This window comes from Rhinatrema bivittatum, chromosome 19, assembly GCF_901001135.1.
Source record: "Rhinatrema bivittatum chromosome 19, aRhiBiv1.1, whole genome shotgun sequence".
In the NCBI taxonomy this organism is placed as follows: domain Eukaryota; kingdom Metazoa; phylum Chordata; class Amphibia; order Gymnophiona; family Rhinatrematidae; genus Rhinatrema; species Rhinatrema bivittatum.
In genome coordinates, this window is record NC_042633.1 from 19,242,438 (window position 1) to 19,264,408 (window position 21,971).

The window sequence follows — 21,971 nt, forward strand, 5'->3', positions numbered from 1 at the left end:
CACACGGAGCTCCTCAGGATCTGAAATCCTGCGGTTGGGCCCCAGAAGAGCCAGCTCAATGCTTTTCCTCCAGCGGATCACTCCGTGCCCTCGCCCACCCTACACCCCCCCCCCCCCCCACACCCAGTCCTTGCTAGCTTCAGATCCCCCGAGGGTCTTCCGCTGAATTTCACTCCATCTCTCAATAGCAGTTGCACTCGCTATATCCAGATAGCCCTCACCTAGCACCAATAGCCTGCTCCTCTCCCCTCCCTCTGTCCCCAAGTCTCCCTCCCTTGCTCTCTTGCCCCCTCTCCCTCCCCATACATCTCTGTCCCTCTCCCTCTTCCTCTGTCAATCTCTTGCCCTCCCCCTCTCCCCATCATCTCTATCGCTATCCCCCGCTCTTCCTCCTCTGCCCCATGTCTCCCTCCCCTCTTTCCATCGCCTTATTCTTCCTCTTTCCTTCTTCACCTCTAGCCCTCTCCTTCTTCTTCCCTACTCCCTCTACCTGTATCCCTCCTCTCAAATGTTTACTTCCTCCCTCACTTTCCAACTTCCTTTTGCTCTGTCACTTCTCTCCTTCCCCCCATTATTTCCCTCCCCTCTTTCCCCTTCCTTCTTGCTACACCTCGTCCGCCAGGCTGGTGCCAGGCCTGCAGAGGGAAGTCTGGCTTCCTCTTTCAAGTGCCACTTTAAAGCAGTTCCCCAGCCCTGCTGCCCACAGACCCCAGCACCAAGCTGCAGGATGGCAGCTGCCGCCAGAGTCCTCCTGCTGGGTGAGTAGAGCTCGGTCGCCCGGGCTTGTATTCTGCATGCGGGGGGGGGGGGGGGGGGGGGAAGGGAGAGTGTGAAAACCAAAAGTGTGCCAGCTTTGTGGCAATCTGTCAGAGGATAAGTGTTCTAGTCCCCGGCTGTGGTTCTCTGTGTGTGACCCTGGGGGAGTCACTTTATCTCCCTGTGCCTCAGCTCTAATCCCAGGCTCTGTCACTGACTCTCTGTGTGTGACCCTGGGGGAGTCAATTTATCTCCCTGTGCCTCAGCTCTAATCCCCAGCTCTGTCACTGACTCTCTGTGTGTGACCCTGGGGGGAGTCACTTTATCTCCCTGTGCCTCAGCTCTAATCCCCAGCTCTGTCACTGACTCTCTGTGTGTGACCCTGGGGGAGTCACTTTATCTCCCTGTGCCTCAGCTCTAATCCCCGGCTTTGTCACTGACTCTCTGTGTGTGACCCTGGGGGGAGTCACTTTATCTCCCTGTGCCTCAGCTCTAATCCCCGGCTCTGTCACTGACTCTCTGTGTGTGACCCTGGGGGAGTCACTTTATCTCCCTGTGCCTCAGCTCTAATCCCCGGCTCTGTCACTGACTCTCTGTGTGTGACCCTGGGGGAGTCACTTTATCTCCCTGTGCCTCAGCTCTAATCCCCAGCTCTGTCACTGACTCTCTGTGTGTGACCCTGGGGGAGTCACTTTATCTCCCTGTGCCTCAGCTCTAATCCCCAGCTCTGTCACTGACTCTCTGTGTGTGACCCTGGGGAGTCACTTTATCTCCCTGTGCCTCAGCTCTAATCCCCGGCTCTGTCACTGACTCTCTGTGTGTGACCCTGGGGGGAGTCACTTTATCTCCCTGTGCCTCAGCTCTAATCCCCGGCTCTGTCACTGACTCTCTGTGTGTGACCCTGGGGGAGTCACTTTATCTCCCTGTGCCTCAGCTCTAATCCCCAGCTCTGTCACTGACTCTCTGTGTGTGACCCTGGGGGAGTCACTTTATCTCCCTGTGCCTCAGCTCTAATCCCCGGCTCTGTCACTGACTCTCTGTGTGTGACCCTGGGGGGAGTCACTTTATCTCCCTGTGCCTCAGCTCTAATCCCCGGCTCTGTCACTGACTCTCTGTGTGTGACCCTGGGGGGAGTCACTTTATCTCCCTGTGCCTCAGCTCTAATCCCCGGCTCTGTCACTGACTCTCTGTGTGCGACCCTGGGGGGAGTCACTTTATCTCCCTGTGCCTCAGCTCTAATCCCTGGCTCTGTCACTGACTCTCTGTGTGTGACCCTGGGGGAGTCACTTTATCTCCCTGTGCCTCAGCTCTAATCCCCGGCTCTGTCACTGAGTCTCTGTGTGCGACCCTGGGGGGAGTCACTTTATCTCCCTGTGCCTCAGCTCTAATCCCCGGCTTTGTCACTGACTCTCTGTGTGTGACCCTGGGGGGAGTCACTTTATCTCCCTGTGCCTCAGCTCTAATCCCCGGCTCTGTCACTGACTCTCTGTGTGTGACCCTGGGGGAGTCACTTTATCTCCCTGTGCCTCAGCTCTAATCCCCAGCTCTGTCACTGACTCTCTGTGTGTGACCCTGGGGGAGTCACTTTATCTCCCTGTGCCTCAGCTCTAATCCCCTGCTCTGTCACTGACTCTCTGTGTGTGACCCTGGGGGGAGTCACTTTATCTCCCTGTGCCTCAGCTCTAATCCCCTGCTCTGTCACTGACTCTCTGTGTGTGACCCTGGGGGGAGTCACTTTATCTCCCTGTGCCTCAGCTCTAATCCCCAGCTCTGTCACTGACTCTCTGTGTGTGACCCTGGGGGAGTCGCTTTATCTCCCTGTGCCTCAGCTCTAATCCCCTGCTCTGTCACTGACTCTCTGTGTGTGACCCTGGGGGAGTCACTTTATCTCCCTGTGCCTCAGCTCTAATCCCCAGCTCTGTCACTGACTCTCTGTGTGTGACCCTGGGGGAAGTCACTTTATCTCCCTGTGCCTCAGCTCTAATCCCTGGCTCTGTCACTGACTCTCTGTGTGTGACCCTGGGGGGAGTCACTTTATCTCCCTGTACCTCAGCTCTAATCCCCGGCTCTGTCACTGACTCTCTGTGTGTGACCCTGGGGGGAGTCACTTTATCTCCCTGTGCCTCAGCTCTAATCCCCGGCTCTGTCACTGACTCTCTGTGTGTGACCCTGGGGGGAGTCACTTTACCTCCCAGTACCTCAGCTCTAATCCCCAGCTCTGTCACTGACTCTCTGTGTGTGACCCTGGGGGGAGTCACTTTATCTCCCTGTGCCTCAGCTCTAATCCCCGGCTCTGTCACTGAGTCTCTGTGTGACCCTGGGGGGAGTCACTTTATCTCCCTGTACCTCAGCTCTAATCCCCGGCTCTGTCACTGACTCTCTGTGTGTGACCCTGGGGGGAGTCACTTTACCTCCCAGTACCTCAGCTCTAATCCCCAGCTCTGTCACTGACTCTCTGTGTGTGACCCTGGGGGGAGTCACTTTATCTCCCTGTACCTCAGCTCTAATCCCCAGCTCTGTCACTGACTCTCTGTGTGTGACCCTGGGGGGAGTCACTTTATCTCCCTGTACCTCAGCTCTAATCCCCAGCTCTGTCACTGACTCTCTGTGTGTGAGCCTGGGGGAGTCACTTTATCTCCCTGTACCTCAGCTCTAATCCCCGGCTCTGCCACTGACACTCTGTGTGTGACCCTGGGGGAGTCACTTTATCTCCCTGTGCCTCAGCCCTAATCCCCGGCTCTGTCACTGACTCTCTGTGTGTGGCCCTGGGGGGAGTCACTTTATATCCCTGTGTCTCAGCTCTAATCCCCGGCTCTGTCCCTGACTCTCTGTGTGTGACCCTGGGGGAGTCACTTTATCTCCCTGTGCCTCAGCTCTAATCCCCGGCTCTGTCACTGACTCTCTGTGTGTGACCCTGGGGGGAGTCACTTTATCTCCCTGTGCCTCAGCTCTAATCCCCGGCTCTGTCACTGACTCTCTGTGTGTGACCCTGGGGGGAGTCACTTTATCTCCCTGTGCCTCAGCTCTAATCCCCGGCTCTGACACTGATTATGTGTGTTTGATGCTAAGGGAGTTACTTTTTTTTCCTGATTCCAATTATTTGTGTAAAATTGATAGCAGAGTTAATGTTTCACATCTTCCCGCTCTCTGTGTTCTTGATTATTTTCTCTTTTCTCTCTTTACTTGTACAGTTACTCTCATGGGACTTTCAGCCTCAGGTATTTCTTCGTTTGGCTTTTTCTGCCTCTGAAACTCGTTTCCCGCCTTTCTGTCCTCCCCCCCCCCTTCCCCTCGCGCTCCACCTTTTTGCCGTGTTATGGCAATGCGAACAATGCAAAAGCACATGCGCGCGGCTGAGGCAACCTTGCGCGCGGCTGCCATTGCGCGCGCCGTCGTCTTCTCGCTCCCTGGCCTTCAGCTAACCAGACGCCCTCTGTGCTTGGCTCTTCCAGATGCACCGCTCCCGGTCCGGCTGGTGAATGGTGGCTCGCCCTGCTCCGGCCGGGTCGAGGTGCTCCGGGAGGGACGCTGGGGCAACATCTGCGATGACGGCTGGGACCTGAAAGACGCCGAGGTGGGTGTGCCGGCAGCTGGGATGCAGCAGGGCCATCGAAGCCTACAGCGGGGCAGTCTACGGGCCGGGCCGGGAGGAGGACCCGATCTGGCTGACGGACGTGAAATGCAAAGGGACAGAGAGCTCGCTGGGACTTTGCCCGTATAACGAGGAAGGCGAGCCCAATTGCAAGCATGAGGAAGATGCCGGAGTCGAGTGCAGAGGTACTAACTACATGCTCAGTTTCTTTACCAAATCAGAAGCTCCCTTAACATGAGTCACTCTGTACAGCAGGCACCGTTTGGACCTCCTCATCTCTGCTTGGGGACATCCGGCTCCTCAACCCCCCCCCCTCCCCCCAAAATCTGCCCCCATCCAGCCCTGGCACGAGTCCGCCAATTCACTCCATACCGCTGGCTTGAAAAGAGCATGGGACCTGGGACAGCTCAGCCTGGTCCCGGGCCCTGTCAAACTTTAGAGCTATACAGCCAAGCCCAACCTGCCCAACTGCCCCACCTCTACAGACTCCATGTAGCTCCATTCATTCCAAAAAGCTGATCTTTCACCTCCACTGGGGAGCATTCCTCAGGAGCCAGGTGCTCAGCTTTAGAGCAAGCATTGACAGAGCCCCCCCTTCACCCAGTACAGAGGGTATACCACTGGGTTCCCCAACGCACATGCTTTAGCCATATTTTAGAGACGTATTCTGGAAGAGGGGGGTTTAGCTTGGAGGGGGGTCGTGTGGAAGAAAATGAATTTGCCTACCCCGAACGAAAAGAAGATGCGAATGTCCATGAGGAACCATCTTCAGACTCTGACCATGGGGGATTACCTTGTACGGTGCTGAAAATACTGAGGGCCCACCATAGGAGAGGGCGGGCGTCTTTCTCCCGGGCCCCGCTCCTCGCAGGCCATTCGTCAGCCTTAGGTTTTCGCTTCTGTTTCGCAGATGCCCTGCCGGTGAGGCTGACCAATGGCAGCACCCCCTGCAACGGGCGACTGGAGGTTCAACACCAAGGGGAGTGGGGCACCGTCTGCGATGACAGCTGGGGCATTGCCGATGCCAAGGTGGTGTGCAGGGAGCTGGGCTGCGGCGCTGTGAAGATAGCCAATGCCTGTGACAGGTTCGGGGAAGGTACCGGCAGGATCTGGCTGGACCAGGTGCAGTGCACGGGGAAGGAGATGCAGCTGCTAGATTGCCCGGCCAGCGCCTACGGGATACAGGACTGCAGTCATCGAGAAGACGTTGGGGTCGTCTGCCGAGGTACCCGGGCACCCTCTCTTATTAATTCGGCATCCTACATCTTTATTGGAACGATTAGAGAGAGCGCAGAAGGAGACTCTGCCAAAATGCAGAGAGCGCAGGGGCTGAAAATACCAGAGGGAGACTCCAGCAAAATGCAGAGAGCGCAGGGGCTGGAGATACCAGAGGAGACTCCAGCAAAATGCAGAGAGCGCAGGGGCTGGAAATACCAGAGGGAAACTCCAGCAAAATGCAGAGAGCGCAGGGGCTGGAAATACCAGAGGGAGACTCCAGCAAAATGCAGAGAGCACAGGAGCTGGAAATACCAGAGGGAGACTCCAGCAAAATGCAGAGAGTGCAGGGGCTGGAGATACCAGAGGAGACTCCAGCAAAATGCAGAGAGCGCAGGGGCTGGAAATACCAGAGGGAAACTCCAGCAAAATGCAGAGAGCGCAGGGGCTGGAGATACCAGAGGAGACTCCAGCAAAATGCAGAGAGCGCAGGGGCTGGAAATACCAGAGGGAAACTCCAGCAAAATGCAGAGAGCGCAGGGGCTGGAAATACCAGAGGGAGACTCCAGCAAAATGCAGAGAGCGCAGGAGCTGGAAATACCAGAGGGAGACTCCAGCAAAATGCAGAGAGTGCAGGGGCTGGAGATACCAGAGGGAGACTCCAGCAAAATGCAGAGAGCGCAGGGGCTGGAAATACCAGAGGGAGACTCCAGCAAAATGCAGAGAGCGCAGGGGCTGGAAATACCAGGAGGAGACTCCAGCAAAATGCAGAGAGCGCAGGGGCTGGAAATACCAGGGCAGACGCTGGCATTTAGAAAGAGTGCATCAGGAGCTTGTCCCTCTGCTCTGTAGTGCTCCCCTTAACCGTCTCTTGGTTTCTCTCTTCCTTCCCAGACCCATTCAAGCTAAGGCTTCTGAACGGCCCTCATCCCTGTGCCGGGAGGCTGGAGGTCTTCCATGACGGGCAGTGGGGCACCGTCTGTGATGACCTCTGGGAAGTGAAGAATGCCGAAGTGGTCTGCCGGGAGCTGGAGTGTGGCCCCGTGAATCACCTAGACAAGCAGCGGTCAACCCAAGCTACTGGACCCATCTGGTTGGATGATGTGGTCTGCAGCGGAGCAGAGAAGACCCTGGAAAACTGCAAGCATCGGGTGTGGGGGTACCACGACTGTACCCACAGAGAGGATGTGCACGTTAGCTGTGACGGTAGGATCCTCAGCTCTCCCTAAGTTGCAGTGTGTGTGTGTGTGTGTGTGTGTGTGTGTGTGTGTGTGTGTGTGTGAAGCTTGCACGGCCGCTGCCTGTGCTGTCCCTGTCCTGTGGTGGGGCTGTGTGTGTGTGTGTGTGTGTGTGTGTGTGTGTGTGAGTGAAGCTTGCACGGCCACTGCCTGTGCTGTCCCCGTCCTGTGGTGGGGCAGTGTGTGTGTGTGTGAAGCTTGCACTGCCGCTGCCTATCCTATCCCTGTCCTGTGGTGCGACAGTGTGTGTGTGTGTGAAGCTTGCACTGCCGCTGCCTATCCTATCCCTGTCCTGTGGTGGGGCTATGTGTGTGTGTGTGTGTATGTGTGTGTGTGTGTGAAGCTTGCACTGCCGCTGCCTGTGCTGTCCCTGTCCTGTAGTGGGGCAGTGTGTGTGTGTGTGTGTGTGTGTGTGTGTGAAGCTTGCACTGCCGCTGCCTGTGCTGTCCCTGTCCTGTGGTGGGGCTGTGTGTGTGTGTGTGTGTGTGTGTGAAGCTTGCACGGCCGCTGCCTGTGCTGTCCCCGTCCTGTGGTGGGGCAGTGTGTGTGTGTGTGTGTGTGTGTGTGTGTGTGAAGCTTGCACTGCCGCTGCCTATCCTATCCCTGTCCTGTGGTGGGGCTATGTGTGTGTGTGTGTGTGTGTGTGTGTGTGTGAAGCTTGCACTGCCGCTGCCTGTGCTGTCCCTGTCCTGTAGTGGGGCAGTGTGTGTGTGTGTGTGTGTGTGTGTGTGTGAAGCTTGCACTGCCGCTGCCTGTGCTGTCCCTGTCCTGTGGTGGGGCTGTGTGTGTGTGTATGTGTGTGTGTGTGTGTGTGTGTGTGTGTGTGTGTGTGTGTGTGAAGCTTGCACGGCCGCTGCCTGTGCTGTCCCCGTCCTGTGGTGGGGCAGTGTGTGTGTGTGTGTGTGTGTATGTGTGTGAAGCTTGCACTGCCGCTGCCTATCCTATCCCTGTCCTGTGGTGGGGCAGTGTGTGTGTGTGTGTGTGAAGCTTGCACTACAGCTGCCTGTGCTGTCCCTGTCCTGTGGTGGGGCTGTGTGTGTGTGTGTGTGTGTGTGTGTGTGTATATGTGTGTGTGTGTGTGTGTGTGAAGCTTTCACTACCGCTGCCTGTGCTGTCCCTGTCCTGTGGTGGGGCAGTGTGTGTGTGTGTGTGTATGTGTGTGTGTGTGTGTGTGTGAAGCTTTCACTACCGCTGCCTGTGCTGGCCCTGTCCTGTGGTGGGGCAGTGTGTGTGTGTGTGTGTATGAAGCTGGGGCAGTGTATGTGTGCCTAGGGTGGGGTGTGCTGGGGGGAGGGGAGGTGCCACTTTTTGGACTGTAATCTCACTTCCTCTTTTCTCTTCCCCCTGGTTCATCTTGCTTTCACTTGCTTCCACAGAACGGTCTCCGTAGTGCATGGGCTGAGGGTCTGCAGTCGCTGCTTCATTCTGCACAGGCAACTCGGGAAGGAGGAAAAAGCCACTGGCCCACTGGCTAAAGTTCAGCAAAAAAGATATTTGCAATCTGCTCCCCCCCCAGCTGCCTGCTGGTGTCTGATCTCTGATCTGTTTCTCCCCCCTCAGCTCCTGCAGGGTTGCCCTGGGATGCTAAGTTCGGCCTGCGTTTCTCCCCTTGCTGATCCAGCACACTGTACTGGCATGACTATTTGTACAGGCGTTGCCAAAGTCTGTCTTATGACCGCGGGGACAGAAAGGAGAGAGCCTGAGCGTCCCGGGGCCTGTACAGAGCATAGGAAAAGTGCAGCAGCCGGGGGCGAGGTGACAGGCGAAGCGGAGGGATCCTAGTGCAGGGGGAATACGTGAAAGCCAGGACCGATGGCTTCCCCCAGCCCACCTGCAATCTTGCAGCCTCATTTTCCCTGTGCGGCCGGGGACATCTCCACTTGGCTGTCTGTTGCCCCTTTCCCCCTCCTCCCCCAATAAGGATCCGTCCTGCTATTACCCCTGTCTAACCTCGCTCCAGTCTGCTGATTGTATCCATCCCGCCCTGGCCCCACTGCAATCAATAAACTCAAATAGCAAAGCAGGGAAAAAATGTTTTAAAAAAATAGTGTTTGATTTTTTCTTTTGCTTTTAATTTGTCAAATTAAACTTCATATCATCGCACTCCTCTTGTGTAGTTTTCCTAAGACCCACAAGCACAGAAACATACAAACACTCCTACCTATATACCGACACAGAGGCACAAACACACCTGCACACACCTACACACAGCCATGCTCACACACACTGACATCCACATCCATCTAGACACAGAAACACACATACATATCTACACACAGCCATGCTCACACACACTGACAACCACACCCATCTAGACACAGAAACACACATACATATCTACACACAGCCATGCTCACACACACTGACAACCACACCCATCTAGACAGAAACACAGGCACACACCCTACACACCCTACACAGCCAAACACACCTACACACAGCTATGCTCACATACAGTGACATCCACATCCATCTAGACACAGAAACATACACACACACCCTACATAGCTAAACACACCTACACACAGCCATGCTCACACTCACCTGACATCCACACCCATCTAGACACAGAAACACACATACATACCTACACACAGCCATGCTCACACACACTGACATCCACACACCTCTAGACAGAAACACATGCACACACCCTACATAGCTAAACATACCTACACACAGCCATGCTCACACACACTGACAACTACACCCATCTAGACACAGAAACACAGGCACACACCCTACACAGCCAAACACACCTACACACAGCCATGCTCACACACACTGACATCCACATCCATCTAGACACAGAAACATGCACACACCCTACACAGCTAAACACACTCACTGACATCCATACCTATCTAGACACAGAAACACACATACACACCTACTCACAGCCATGTTCACACTCACTGACATCCATACCCATCTAGACACAGAAACTGAGGGGGGATATGATAGAGGTGATAGAGGATAGAGGATAGAGGATAGGTGGATAGGAGGATAGAGGATAGGTGATAGAGGATATGATAGAGGTGTTTAAAATCATGAGAGGTCTAGAACGGGTAGATGTGAATCGGTTATTTACTCTATCGGATAGTAGAAAGACTAGGGGGCACTCCATGAAGTTAGCATGGGGCACATTTAAAACTAATCGGAGAAAGTTCTTTTTCACTCAACGCACAATTAAACTCTGGAATTTGTTGCCAGAGAATGTGGTTCGTGCAGTAAGTATAGCTGTGTTTAAAAAAGGATTGGATAAGTTCTTGGAGGAGAAGTCCATTACCTGCTATTAATTAAGTTCACTTAGAGAATAGCCACTGCCATTAGCAATGGTTACATGGAATAGACTTAGTTTTTGGGTACTTGCCAGGTTCTTATGGCCTGGATTGGCCACTGTTGGAAACAGGATGCTGGGCTTGAGGGACCCTTGGTCTGACCCAGTATGGCATTTTCTTATGTTCTTATGTTCTTAAACACACATACCTACCTACACACAGTCATGCTCACACACACTGACATCCACACACCTCTAGACAGAAACACATGCACACACCCTACATAGCTAAACACACCTACACACAGCCATGCTCACACACCCATCTAGACACAGAAACACACATACATATCTACACACAGCCATGCTCACACACACTGACAACCACACCCATCTAGACAGAAACACAGGCACACACCCTACACAGCCAAACACACCTACACACAGCTATGCTCACATACAGTGACATCCACAACCATCTAGACACAGAAACATACACACACACCCTACATAGCTAAACACACCTACACACAGCCATGCTCACACTCACCTGACATCCACACCCATCTAGACTCAGAAACACACATACATACCTACACACAGCCATGCTCACACACACTGACATCCACACACCTCTAGACAGAAACACATGCACACACCCTACATAGCTAAACATACCTACACACAGCCATGCTCACACACACTGACAACTACACCCATCTAGACAGAAACACAGGCACACACCCTACACAGCCAAACACACCTACACACAGCCATGCTCACACACACTGACATCCACATCCATCTAGACACAGAAACATGCACACACCCTACACAGCTAAACACACTCACTGACATCCATACCTATCTAGACACAGAAACACACATACACACCTACTCACAGCCATGTTCACACTCACTGACATCCATACCCATCTAGACACAGAAACACACATACATACCTACACACAGTCATGCTCACACACACTGACATCCACACACCTCTAGACAGAAACACATGCACACACCCTACATAGCTAAACACACCTACACACAGCCATGCTCACACACACTGACAACCACACCCATCTAGAAAGAAACACAGGCACACACCCTACACAGCCAAACACACCTACACACAGCCATGCTCACACACACTGACAACCACACCCATCTAGAAAGAAACACAGGCACACACCCTATACACCCTACACAGCCAAACACACCTACACACAGCCATGCTCACATTCACTGACATCCACACCCATCTAGACAGAAATACATGCACACATCCTACATAGCTAAACACACCTACACACAGCCATGCTCACACACACTGACAACCACACCCATCTAGAAAGAAACACAGGCACACACCCTACACAGCCAAACACACCTACACACAGCCATGCTCACACTCACTGACATCCATACCCATCTAGACACAGAAACACATACACACCTACACACAGCCATGCTCATACTCACTGACATCCACACCCCTGTGGGGGGTGTGGACCCAGCCTTCTTTTATCATAAATATATAATTATATATAGTCATTGGCAATTAGATTGAGGTTCACTCATCACTCACAGACTTCTTCAGGCTGAGTCCCGCAATCCAGATGGTGGCTGATCTTTCCAGAAGATTTCTGTTTTACATGCACAGAAATACATTTAAAATCAGTACTAAAAGTTTTTAAATAATTCAGTGTGCACTTCCCCGCCCCAACACTCAAAGACACACACACATTGTATTAGCCAGCTAGCCAATTACTAACTCACTTTCTCCCAGTATGTAAGTAAATCTGGTGACACTGCAGTGATCATGTTCATCACAGCCCCATGAAGGTGCTGCAGTGACACAGGTAAAGCATGAATACAGCACGGACAGCTGAAGAGTGGATCTTCATCAGAGCTCCATGCAGGTGTCACACTGATACGCGTAAAGCATGAATACAGCACAGACAGCTGAAGAGCGGATTTTCATGATAACCCCATGGCGGTGTCACACTAATACATGGGAAGGCATGAATACAGTATTGACAGATGAAGAGCAGACCTTCTTCAGAGCCCCATGCACGCATAATACTGATACATGTACATTATGGACACATAAAGCACAGACAGCAGAAGAGCAGATCTTCATCAGAGCCCCAAGCAGGCGTCACACTGATACACATAAAGCATGAATACAGCACAGACAGCAGAAGAGCAGATCTTCATCAGAGCCCCATGCAGGTGTCACACTGATACACATAAAGCATGAATACAGCACAGACAGCAGAAGAGCAGATCTTCATCAGAGTCCCATGCAGACATCACACTGATGCACATAAAGCATGAATACAGCACAGACAGCTGAAGAGCAGATCTCCATCAGAGTCCCATGCAGGTGTCACACTGATACACGTAAAGCATGAATACAGCACAGACAGCTGAAGAGCAGATCTCCATCAGAGCCCCTTGCAGACATCACACTGATACATGTAAAGCATGAATACAGCACAGACAGCTGAAGAGCAGATCTCCATCAGAGTCCCATGCAGGTGTCACACTGATACACGTAAAGCATGAATACAGCACAGACAGCTGAAGAGCAGATCTCCATCAGAGTCCCATGCAGGCGTCACACTGATACATGTAAAGCATGAATACAGCACAGACAGCTGAAGAGCAGATCTCCATCAGAGCCCCATGCAGGCGTCACACTGATACATGTAAAGCATGAATACAGCACAGACAGCAGAAGAGCAGATCTCCATCAGAGCCCCATGCAGGAGTCACACTGATACACGTAAATCAGGTACTATCTTTTAATGCAGAAAACGTGTTGTTATAAAAATTATATCATAAATCAAGAAAGAAAGAGGCCAAGGAATAAGACCCATGAGAACAGTAAGAGGCGAGGAAGCAGTGCAGGAAATACTTTGCTATTTCTATTTTTACTTTATTCCTCTCCTTGCATTGACTTCTTATAACCCTTTTAAGGGCTGAGAGGAAAAGAAGAAAAGGTAGAAAGAGGAAGCAATTTGCCCTCTTGTAACAGAAAATCTGCACAAATGTTGCAGCTTTTGGTTGCTTGACCTAAGGGTGAAACATAAAACAGGGAACTTGATGGCGAAAGAATTAAAGAAATTAAAATTTGGCTTCAGATTAGGTTCCCATTGGTTTTAATTTGGGGTTTTGACATCGCCTTGTGGCCACAGGCAGAACTACACCAGAAGTTGTGGGAAGGTTATCTACTTATCAGGCCCATACAGTAAAAATTGTGGGAGAGCTGTGCGCGCGATTCAGAAAAAAAATTATTCAAATTAAGCCCGGCGGTAAAAAGAGACGCTAGGGACATTAGTGCGTCCCTAGCGCCTCCTTTTTGACAGGAGCGGCGGCTGTCAGCGGGTTTGACAGCAGACACTCAATTTTGCTGGCGTCGGTTCTCAAACCCGCTGACAGCCACGGGTTCAGAAACCGGATGCCGGCAAAATTGAGCGTCCGGTTTTCAACCCGCGAGCTGCGGGCCGATTTTAAATTTTTGTTTTTTAAATTTTTGATTATTTTTAACTTTCGGGCCCTCCGACTTAATATCGCCAAGTGCACAGAAAAGCAGTTTTTACTGCTTTTCTGTGCACTTTCCCAGCGCCAGCAGAAACTAGTGTCTACCTTTGGGTAGGCGCTAATTTATGAAAGTAAAATGTGCGGCTTGGCTGCACATTTTACTTTCTGTATCGCGCGGGAATAACTATTAGGGCCATCAACATGCATTTGCATATTGCGGGCGCTATTAGGTTCGGGGGGGTGGGGGGGTTGGACGCTCGTTTTCAACGCACTATTACCGCTTACTGAATACGGGGTAAAGCTAGCGTGTCGAAAACGCGCGTCCAAACGCGGGTTAACAGTGCGTTCCGTCGGAGCGCACTGTACTGTATCGGCCTGATTGCTGGTATTGTCTGCTTAAAATAATAATACCAGTTAAAGGGCATTTCATAAAATAAATGCCAATTTCCTGACAATCTTTCACCCAGACCCACTGCCCTGGGATCTGTTACTGGGAGTGCTGTGTGAGTGAGGGAGAAGCTCCCTGCCTCTGAGGTTTGCAGATGCTGTGTCCTGGGCTCTGATACTGGGAATGGTGGGTGAGTGAGAGAGAAGCTCCCTGCCTCTGAGGTGTGCAGATGCTGTGTCCTGGGCTCTGATACTGGGAATGCTGTGTGAGTGAGAGAGAAGCTCCCTGCCTCTGAGGTATGCAGACACTGTGTCCTGGGCTCTGATACTGGGAATAGTGTGTGAGTGAGAGAGAAGCTCCCTGCCTCTGAGGTGTGCAGACACTGTGTCCTGGGCTCTGATACTGGGAATAGTGTGTGAGTGAGGGAGAAGCTCCCTGCCTCTGAGTTGTGCAGATACTGACCCAGTCTCTCATACTGGGAATGCTGTGTGAGTGAGAGAGACGCTCCCTGCCTCTGAGGTATGCAGATGCTGCACTGAGCTCTGATACTGGGAATGGTGTGTGAGTGAGAGAGACGCTCCCTGCCTCTGAGGTATGCAGATGCTGCACTGAGCTCTAATACTGGGAATGGTGTGTGAGTGAGAGAGAAGCTCCCTGCCTCTGAGGTATGCAGACGCTGTGTCCTGGGCTCTGATACTGGGAATGGTGTGTGAGTGAGAGAGAAGCTCCCTGCCTCTGAGGTGTGCAGACGCTGCACTGGGCTCTGATACTGGGAATGGTGTGTGAGTGAGGGAGAAGCTCCCTGCCTCTGAGGTATGCAGACGCTGTGTCCTGGGCTCTGATACTGGGAATGGTGTGTGCGTGAGAGAGAAGCTCCCTGCCTCTGAGGTGTGCAGACGCTGCACTGGGCTCTGATACTGGGAATGGTGTGTGAGTGAGGGAGAAGCTCCCTGCCTCTGAGGTATGCAGATGCTGTGTCCGGGCTCTGATACTGGGAATGGTGTGTGAGTGAGAGAGAAGCTCCCTGCCTCTGAGGTATGCAGACGCTGTGTCCTGGGCTCTGACACTGGGAATGGTGTGTGAGTGAGAGAGAAGCTCCCTGCCTCTGAGGTGTGCAGACACTGTGTCCTGGGCTCTGATACTGGGAATGGTGTGTGAGTGAGGGAGAAGCTCCCTGCCTCTGAGGTGTGCAGATGCTGTGTCCTGGGCTCTGATACTGGGAATGGTGTGTGAGTGAGAGAGAAGCTCCCTGCCTCTGAGGTGTGCAGACACTGTGTCCTGTGCTCTGATACTGGGAATGGTGTGTGAGTGAGAGAGAAGCTCCCTGCCTCTGAGGTGTGCAGACACTGTGTCCTGAGTTCTGATACTGGGAATGGTGTGTGAGTGAGAGAGACGCTCCCTGCCTCTGAGGTATGCAGATGCTGCACTGAGCTCTAATACTGGGAATGGTGTGTGAGTGAGAGAGAAGCTCCCTGCCTCTGAGGTGTGCAGACACTGTGTCCTGGGCTCTGATACTGGGAATGCTGTGTGAGTGAGAGAGAAGCTCCCTGCCTCTGAGGTATGCAGACGCTGTGTCCTGGGCTCTGATACTGGGAATGGTGTGTGAGTGAGAGAGAAGCTCCCTGCCTCTGAGGTGTGCAGACGCTGTGTCCTGGGCTCTGACACTGGGAATGGTGTGTGAGTGAGAGAGAAGCTCCCTGCCTCTGAGGTGTGCAGATGCTGTGTCCTGGGCTCTGATACTGGGAATGGTGTGTGCGTGAGGGAGAAGCTCCCTGCCTCTGAGGTGTGCAGACGCTGCACTGGGCTCTGATACTGGGAATGGTGTGTGAGTGAGAGAGAAGCTCCCTGCCTCTGAGGTATGCAGACACTGTGTCCTGTGCTCTGATACTGGGAATGGTGTGTGAGTGAGAGAGAAGCTCCCTGCCTCTGAGGTGTGCAGACACTGTGTCCTGGGCTCTGATACTGGGAATGCTGTGTGAGTGAGGGAGAAGCTCCCTGCCTCTGAGGTATGCAGATGCTGCACTAAGCTCTAATACTGGGAATGGGGTGTGAGTGAGGGAGAAGCTCCCTGCCTCTGAGGTGTGCAGATGCTGTGTCCTGGGCTCTGATACTGGGAATGGTGTGTGAGTGAGGGAGAAGCTCCCTGCCTCTGAGGTGTGCAGACGCTGCACTGGGCTCTGATACTGGGAATGGTGTGTGAGTGAGAGAGAAGCTCCCTGCCTCTGAGGTATGCAGACACTGTGTCCTGTGCTCTGATACTGGGAATGGTGTGTGAGTGAGAGAGAAGCTCCCTGCCTCTGAGGTGTGCAGACACTGTGTCCTGGGCTCTGATACTGGGAATGCTGTGTGAGTGAGGGAGAAGCTCCCTGCCTCTGAGGTGTGCAGATGCTGCACTGGGCTCTGATACTGGGAATGGTGTGTGAGTGAGGGAGAAACTCCCTGCCTCTGAGGTGTGCAGACACTGTGTCCTGGGCTCTGATACTGGGAATGGTGTGTGAGTGAGAGAGAAGCTCCCTGCCTCTGAGGTGTGCAGATGCTGCACTGGGCTCTGATACTGGGAATGCTGTGTGAGTGAGGGAGAAGCTCCCTGCCTCTGAGGTGTGCAGATGCTGTGTCCTGGGCTCTGATACTGGGAATGGTGTGTGAGTGAGGGAGAAACTCCCTGCCTCTGAGGTGTGCAGACACTGTGTCCTGGGCTCTGATACTGGGAATGGTGTGTGAGTGAGAGAGAAGCTCCCTGCCTCTGAGGTGTGCAGATGCTGCACTGGGCTCTGATACTGGGAATGCTGTGTGAGTGAGGGAGAAGCTCCCTGCCTCTGAGGTGTGCAGATGCTGTGTCCTGGGCTCTGATACTGGGAATGCTGTGTGAGTGAGGGAGAAGCTCCCTGCCTCTGAGGTGTGCAGATGCTGCACTGAGCTCTAATACTGGGAATGGGGTGTGAGTGAGGGAGAAGCTCCCTGCCTCTGAGGTGTGCAGACACTGTGTCCTGGGCTCTGATACTGGGAATGCTGTGTGAGTGAGAGAGAAGCTCCCTGCCTCTGAGGTGTGCAGACACTGTGTCCTGGGCTCTTATACTGGGAATGGTGTGTGAGTGAGGGAGAAGCTCTCTGCCTCTGAGGTGTGCAGATGCTGCACTGGGCTCTGATACTGGGAATGGTGTGTGAGTGAGAGAGAAGCTCCCTGCCTCTGAGGTGTGCAGACGCTGCACTGGGCTCTGATACTGGGAATGGTGTGTGAGTGAGGGAGAAGCTCCCTGCCTCTGAGGTGTGCAGATGCTGCACTGGGCTCTGATACTGGGAATGGTGTGTGAGTGAGAGAGAAGCTCCCTGCCTCTGAGGTGTGCAGACGCTGTGACCTGGGCTCTGATACTGGGAATGGTGTGTGAGTGAGGGAGAAGCTCCCTGCCTCTGAGGTGTGCAGACGCTGTGACCTGGGCTCTGATACTGGGAATGGTGTGTGAGTGAGGGAGAAGCTCCCTGCCTCTGAGGTGTACAGATGCTGCACTGGGCTCTGATACTGGGAATGGTGTGTGAGTGAGGGAGAAGCTCCCTGCCTCTGAGGTGTGCAGATGCTGCACTGGGCTCTGATACTGGGAATGGTGTGTGAGTGAGAGAGAAGCTCCCTGCCTCTGAGGTGTGCAGACGCTGCACTGGGCTCTGATACTGGGAATGGTGTGTGAGTGAGAGAGAAGCTCCCTGCCCCTGAGGTGTGCAGATGCTGTGTCCTGGGCTCTGATACTGGGAATGGTGTGTGAGTGAGAGAGAAGCTCCCTGCCTCTGAGGTGTGCAGACGCTGCACTGGGCTCTGATACTGGGAATGGTGTGTGAGTGAGAGAGAAGCTCCCTGCCTCTGAGGTGTGCAGACGCTGCACTGGGCTCTAATACAGGGAATGGTGTGTGAGTGAGGGAGAAGCTCCCTGCCTCTGAGGTGTGCAGACGCTGCACTGGGCTCTGATACTGGGAATGGTGTGTGAGTGAGGGAGAAGCTCCCTGCCTCTGAGGTGTGCAGATGCTGCACTGAGCTCTAATACAGGGAATGGTGTGTGAGTGAGAGAGAAGCTCCCTGCCTCTGAGGTGTGCAGACGCTGCACTGGGCTCTGATACTGGGAATGGTGTGTGAGTGAGGGAGAAGCTCCCTGCCTCTGAGGTGTGCAGACGCTGCACTGGGCTCTGATACTGGGAATGGTGTGTGAGTGAGAGAGAAGCTCCCTGCCTCTGAGGTGTGCAGATGCTGTGTCCTGGGCTCTGATACTGGGAATGGTGTGTGAGTGAGAGAGAAGCTCCCTGCCTCTGAGGTGTGCAGACGCTGCACTGGGCTCTGATACTGGGAATGGTGTGTGAGTGAGAGAGAAGCTCCCTGCCTCTGAGGTGTGCAGACGCTGCACTGGGCTCTAATATAGGGAATGGTGTGTGAGTGAGGGAGAAGCTCCCTGCCTCTGAGGTGTGCAGACGCTGCACTGGGCTCTGATACTGGGAATGGTGTGTGAGTGAGGGAGAAGCTCCCTGCCTCTGAGGTGTGCAGACGCTGCACTGGGCTCTAATACAGGGAATGGTGTGTGAGTGAGAGAGAAGCTCCCTGCCTCTGAGGTGTGCAGATACTGCACTGGGCTCTAATACAGGGAATGGTGTGTGAGTGAGGGAGAAGCTCCCTGCCTCTGAGGTGTGCAGACGCTGCACTGGGCTCTAATACAGGGAATGGTGTGTGAGTGAGGGAGAAGCTCCCTGCCTCTGAGGTCTGCAGATGCTGCACTGGGCTCTAATACAGGGAATGGTGTGTGAGTGAGGGAGAAGCTCCCTGCCTCTGAGGTGTGCAGACGCTGCACTGGGCTCTAATACAGGGAATGGTGTGTGAGTGAGGGAGAAGCTCCCTGCCTCTGAGGTGTGCAGACGCTGCACTGGGCTCTGATACTGGGAATGGTGTGTGAGTGAGGGAGAAGCTCCCTGCCTCTGAGGTGTGCAGATGCTGCACTGGGCTCTGATACTGGGAATGGTGTGTGAGTGAGAGAGAAGCTCCCTGCCTCTGAGGTGTGCAGATGCTGCACTGGGCTCTGATACTGGGAATGGTGTGTGCGTGAGGGAGAAGCTCCCTGCCTCTGAGGTGTGCAGACGCTGCACTGGGCTCTGATACTGGGAATGGTGTGTGAGTGAGAGAGAAGCTCCCTGCCCCTGAGGTGTGCAGATGCTGTGTCCTGGGCTCTGATACTGGGAATGGTGTGTGAGTGAGAGAGAAGCTCCCTGCCTCTGAGGTGTGCAGACGCTGCACTGGGCTCTGATACTGGGAATGGTGTGTGAGTGAGAGAGAAGCTCCCTGCCTCTGAGGTGTGCAGACGCTGCACTGGGCTCTAATACAGGGAATGGTGTGTGAGTGAGGGAGAAGCTCCCTGCCTCTGAGGTGTGCAGACGCTGCACTGGGCTCTGATACTGGGAATGGTGTGTGAGTGAGAGAGAAGCTCCCTGCCTCTGAGGTGTGCAGATGCTGCACTGAGCTCTAATACAGGGAATGGTGTGTGAGTGAGGGAGAAGCTCCCTGCCTCTGAGGTGTGCAGATGCTGCACTGGGCTCTGATACTGGGAATGGTGTGTGAGTGAGAGAGAAGCTCCCTGCCCTGAGGTGTGCAGATGCTGTGTCCTGGGCTCTGATACTGGGAATGGTGTGTGAGTGAGAGAGAAGCTCCCTGCCTCTGAGGTGTGCAGACGCTGTGTCCAGGGCTCTGATACTGGGAATGGTGTGTGAGTGAGAGAGAAGCTCCCTGCCTCTGAGGTGTGCAGACGCTGCACTGGGCTCTGATACTGGGAATGGTGTGTGAGTGAGAGAGAAGCTCCCTGCCTCTGAGGTGTGCAGATGCTGCACTGAGCTCTAATACAGGGAATGGTGTGTGAGTGAGAGAGAAGCTCCCTGCCTCTGAGGTGTGCAGACGCTGCACTGGGCTCTGATACTGGGAATGGTGTGTGAGTGAGAGAGATGCTCCCTGCCTCTGAGGTGTGCAGATGCTGCACTGAGCTCTAATACAGGGAATGGTGTGTGAGTGAGGGAGAAGCTCCCTGCCTCTGAGGTGTGCAGATGCTGCACTGGGCTCTGATACTGGGAATGGTGTGTGAGTGAGAGAGAAGCTCCCTGCCCTGAGGTGTGCAGATGCTGTGTCCTGGGCTCTGATACTGGGAATGGTGTGTGAGTGAGGGAGAAGCTCCCTGCCTCTGAGGTGTGCAGACGCTGTGTCCTGGGCTCTGATACTGGGAATGGTGTGTGAGTGAGAGAGAAGCTCCCTGCCTCTGAGGTGTGCAGACGCTGCACTGGGCTCTGATACTGGGAATGGTGTGTGAGTGAGAGAGAAGCTCCCTGCCTCTGAGGTGTGCAGACGCTGCACTGGGCTCTAATACAGGGAATGGTGTGTGAGTGAGGGAGAAGCTCCCTGCCTCTGAGGTGTGCAGACGCTGTGACCTGGGCTCTGATACTGGGAATGGTGTGTGAGTGAGAGAGAAGCTCCCTGCCTCTGAGGTGTGCAGACGCTGCACTGGGCTCTGATACTGGGAATGGTGTGTGAGTGAGAGAGAAGCTCCCTGCCTCTGAGGTGTGCAGATGCTGCACTGGGCTCTAATACAGGGAATGGTGTGTGAGTGAGGGAGAAGCTCCCTGCCTCTGAGGTGTGCAGACGCTGCACTGGGCTCTGATACTGGGAATGGTGTGTGAGTGAGGGAGAAGCTCCCTGCCTCTGAGGTGTGCAGACGCTGCACTGGGCTCTAATACAGGGAATGGTGTGTGAGTGAGGGAGAAGCTCCCTGCCTCTGAGGTGTGCAGATGCTGCACTGGGCTCTGATACTGGGAATGGTGTGTGAGTGAGAGAGAAGCTCCCTGCCTCTGAGGTGTGCAGATGCTGCACTGGGCTCTGATACTGGGAATGGTGTGTGAGTGAGAGAGAAGCTCCCTGCCTCTGAGGTGTGCAGATGCTGCACTGGGCTCTAATACAGGGAATGGTGTGTGAGTGAGGGAGAAGCTCCCTGCCTCTCAGGTGTGCAGATGCTGCACTGGGCTCTAATACAGGGAATGGTGTGTGAGTGAGGGAGAAGCTCCCTGCCTCTGAGGTGTGCAGACGCTGCACTGGGCTCTAATACAGGGAATGGTGTGTGAGTGAGGGAGAAGCTCCCTGCCTCTGAGGTGTGCAGATGCTGCACTGGGCTCTGATACTGGGAATGGTGTGTGAGTGAGGGAGAAGCTCGCTGCCTCTGAGGTGTGCAGATGCTGCACTGGGCTCTGATACTGGGAATGGTGTGTGAGTGAGAGAGAAGCTCCCTGCCCCTGAGTTGTGCAGATGCTGTGTCCTGGGCTCTGATCCTGGGAATGGTGTGTGCGTGAGGGAGAAGCTCCCTGCCTCTGAGGTGTGCAGATGCTGCACTGGGCTCTGATACTGGGAATGGTGTGTGAGTGAGGGAGAAGCTCCCTGCCTCTGAGGTGTGCAGATGCTGCACTGGGCTCTGATACTGGGAATGGTGTGTGAGTGAGGGAGAAGCTCCCTGCCTCTGAGGTGTGCAGATGCTGTGTCCTGGGCTCTGATACTGGGAATGGTGTGTGAGTGAGGGAGAAGCTCCCTGCCTCTGAGGTGTGCAGATGCTGCACTGGGCTCTGATACTGGGAATGGTGTGTGAGTGAGGGAGAAGCTCCCTGCCTCTGAGGTGTGCAGACGCTGCACTGGGCTCTGATACTGGGAATGGTGTGTGAGTGAGAGAAGCTCCCTGCCTCTGAGGTGTGCAGATGCTGTGTCCTGGGCTCTGATACTGGGAATGGTGTCTGAGTGAGGGAGAAGCTCCCTGCCTCTGAGGTGTGCAGATGCTGCACTGGGCTCTGATACTGGGAATAGTGTGTGAGTGAGAGAGAAGCTCCCTGCCTCTGAGGTGTGCAGATGCTGCACTGGGCTCTGATACAGGGAATGGTGTGTGAGTGAGGGAGAAGCTC

General features: G+C 53.9%; 1 protein-coding gene across 1 annotated transcript; it reads left to right on the forward strand.

The window, feature by feature from the left end:
• Positions 1 to 615: 615 nt before the first annotated feature.
• LOC115080858 (soluble scavenger receptor cysteine-rich domain-containing protein SSC5D-like) lies at positions 616 to 8,904 on the forward strand. The gene is given in 7 exon segments (XM_029585309.1): positions 616 to 758; positions 3,948 to 3,974; positions 4,209 to 4,333; positions 4,335 to 4,533; positions 5,259 to 5,573; positions 6,458 to 6,769; positions 8,178 to 8,904. Coding segments are annotated over 7 exon segments (1,023 nt in total). The 5' UTR covers positions 616 to 727; the 3' UTR covers positions 8,192 to 8,904.
• The last annotated feature ends 13,067 nt before the right edge of the window (positions 8,905 to 21,971 follow it).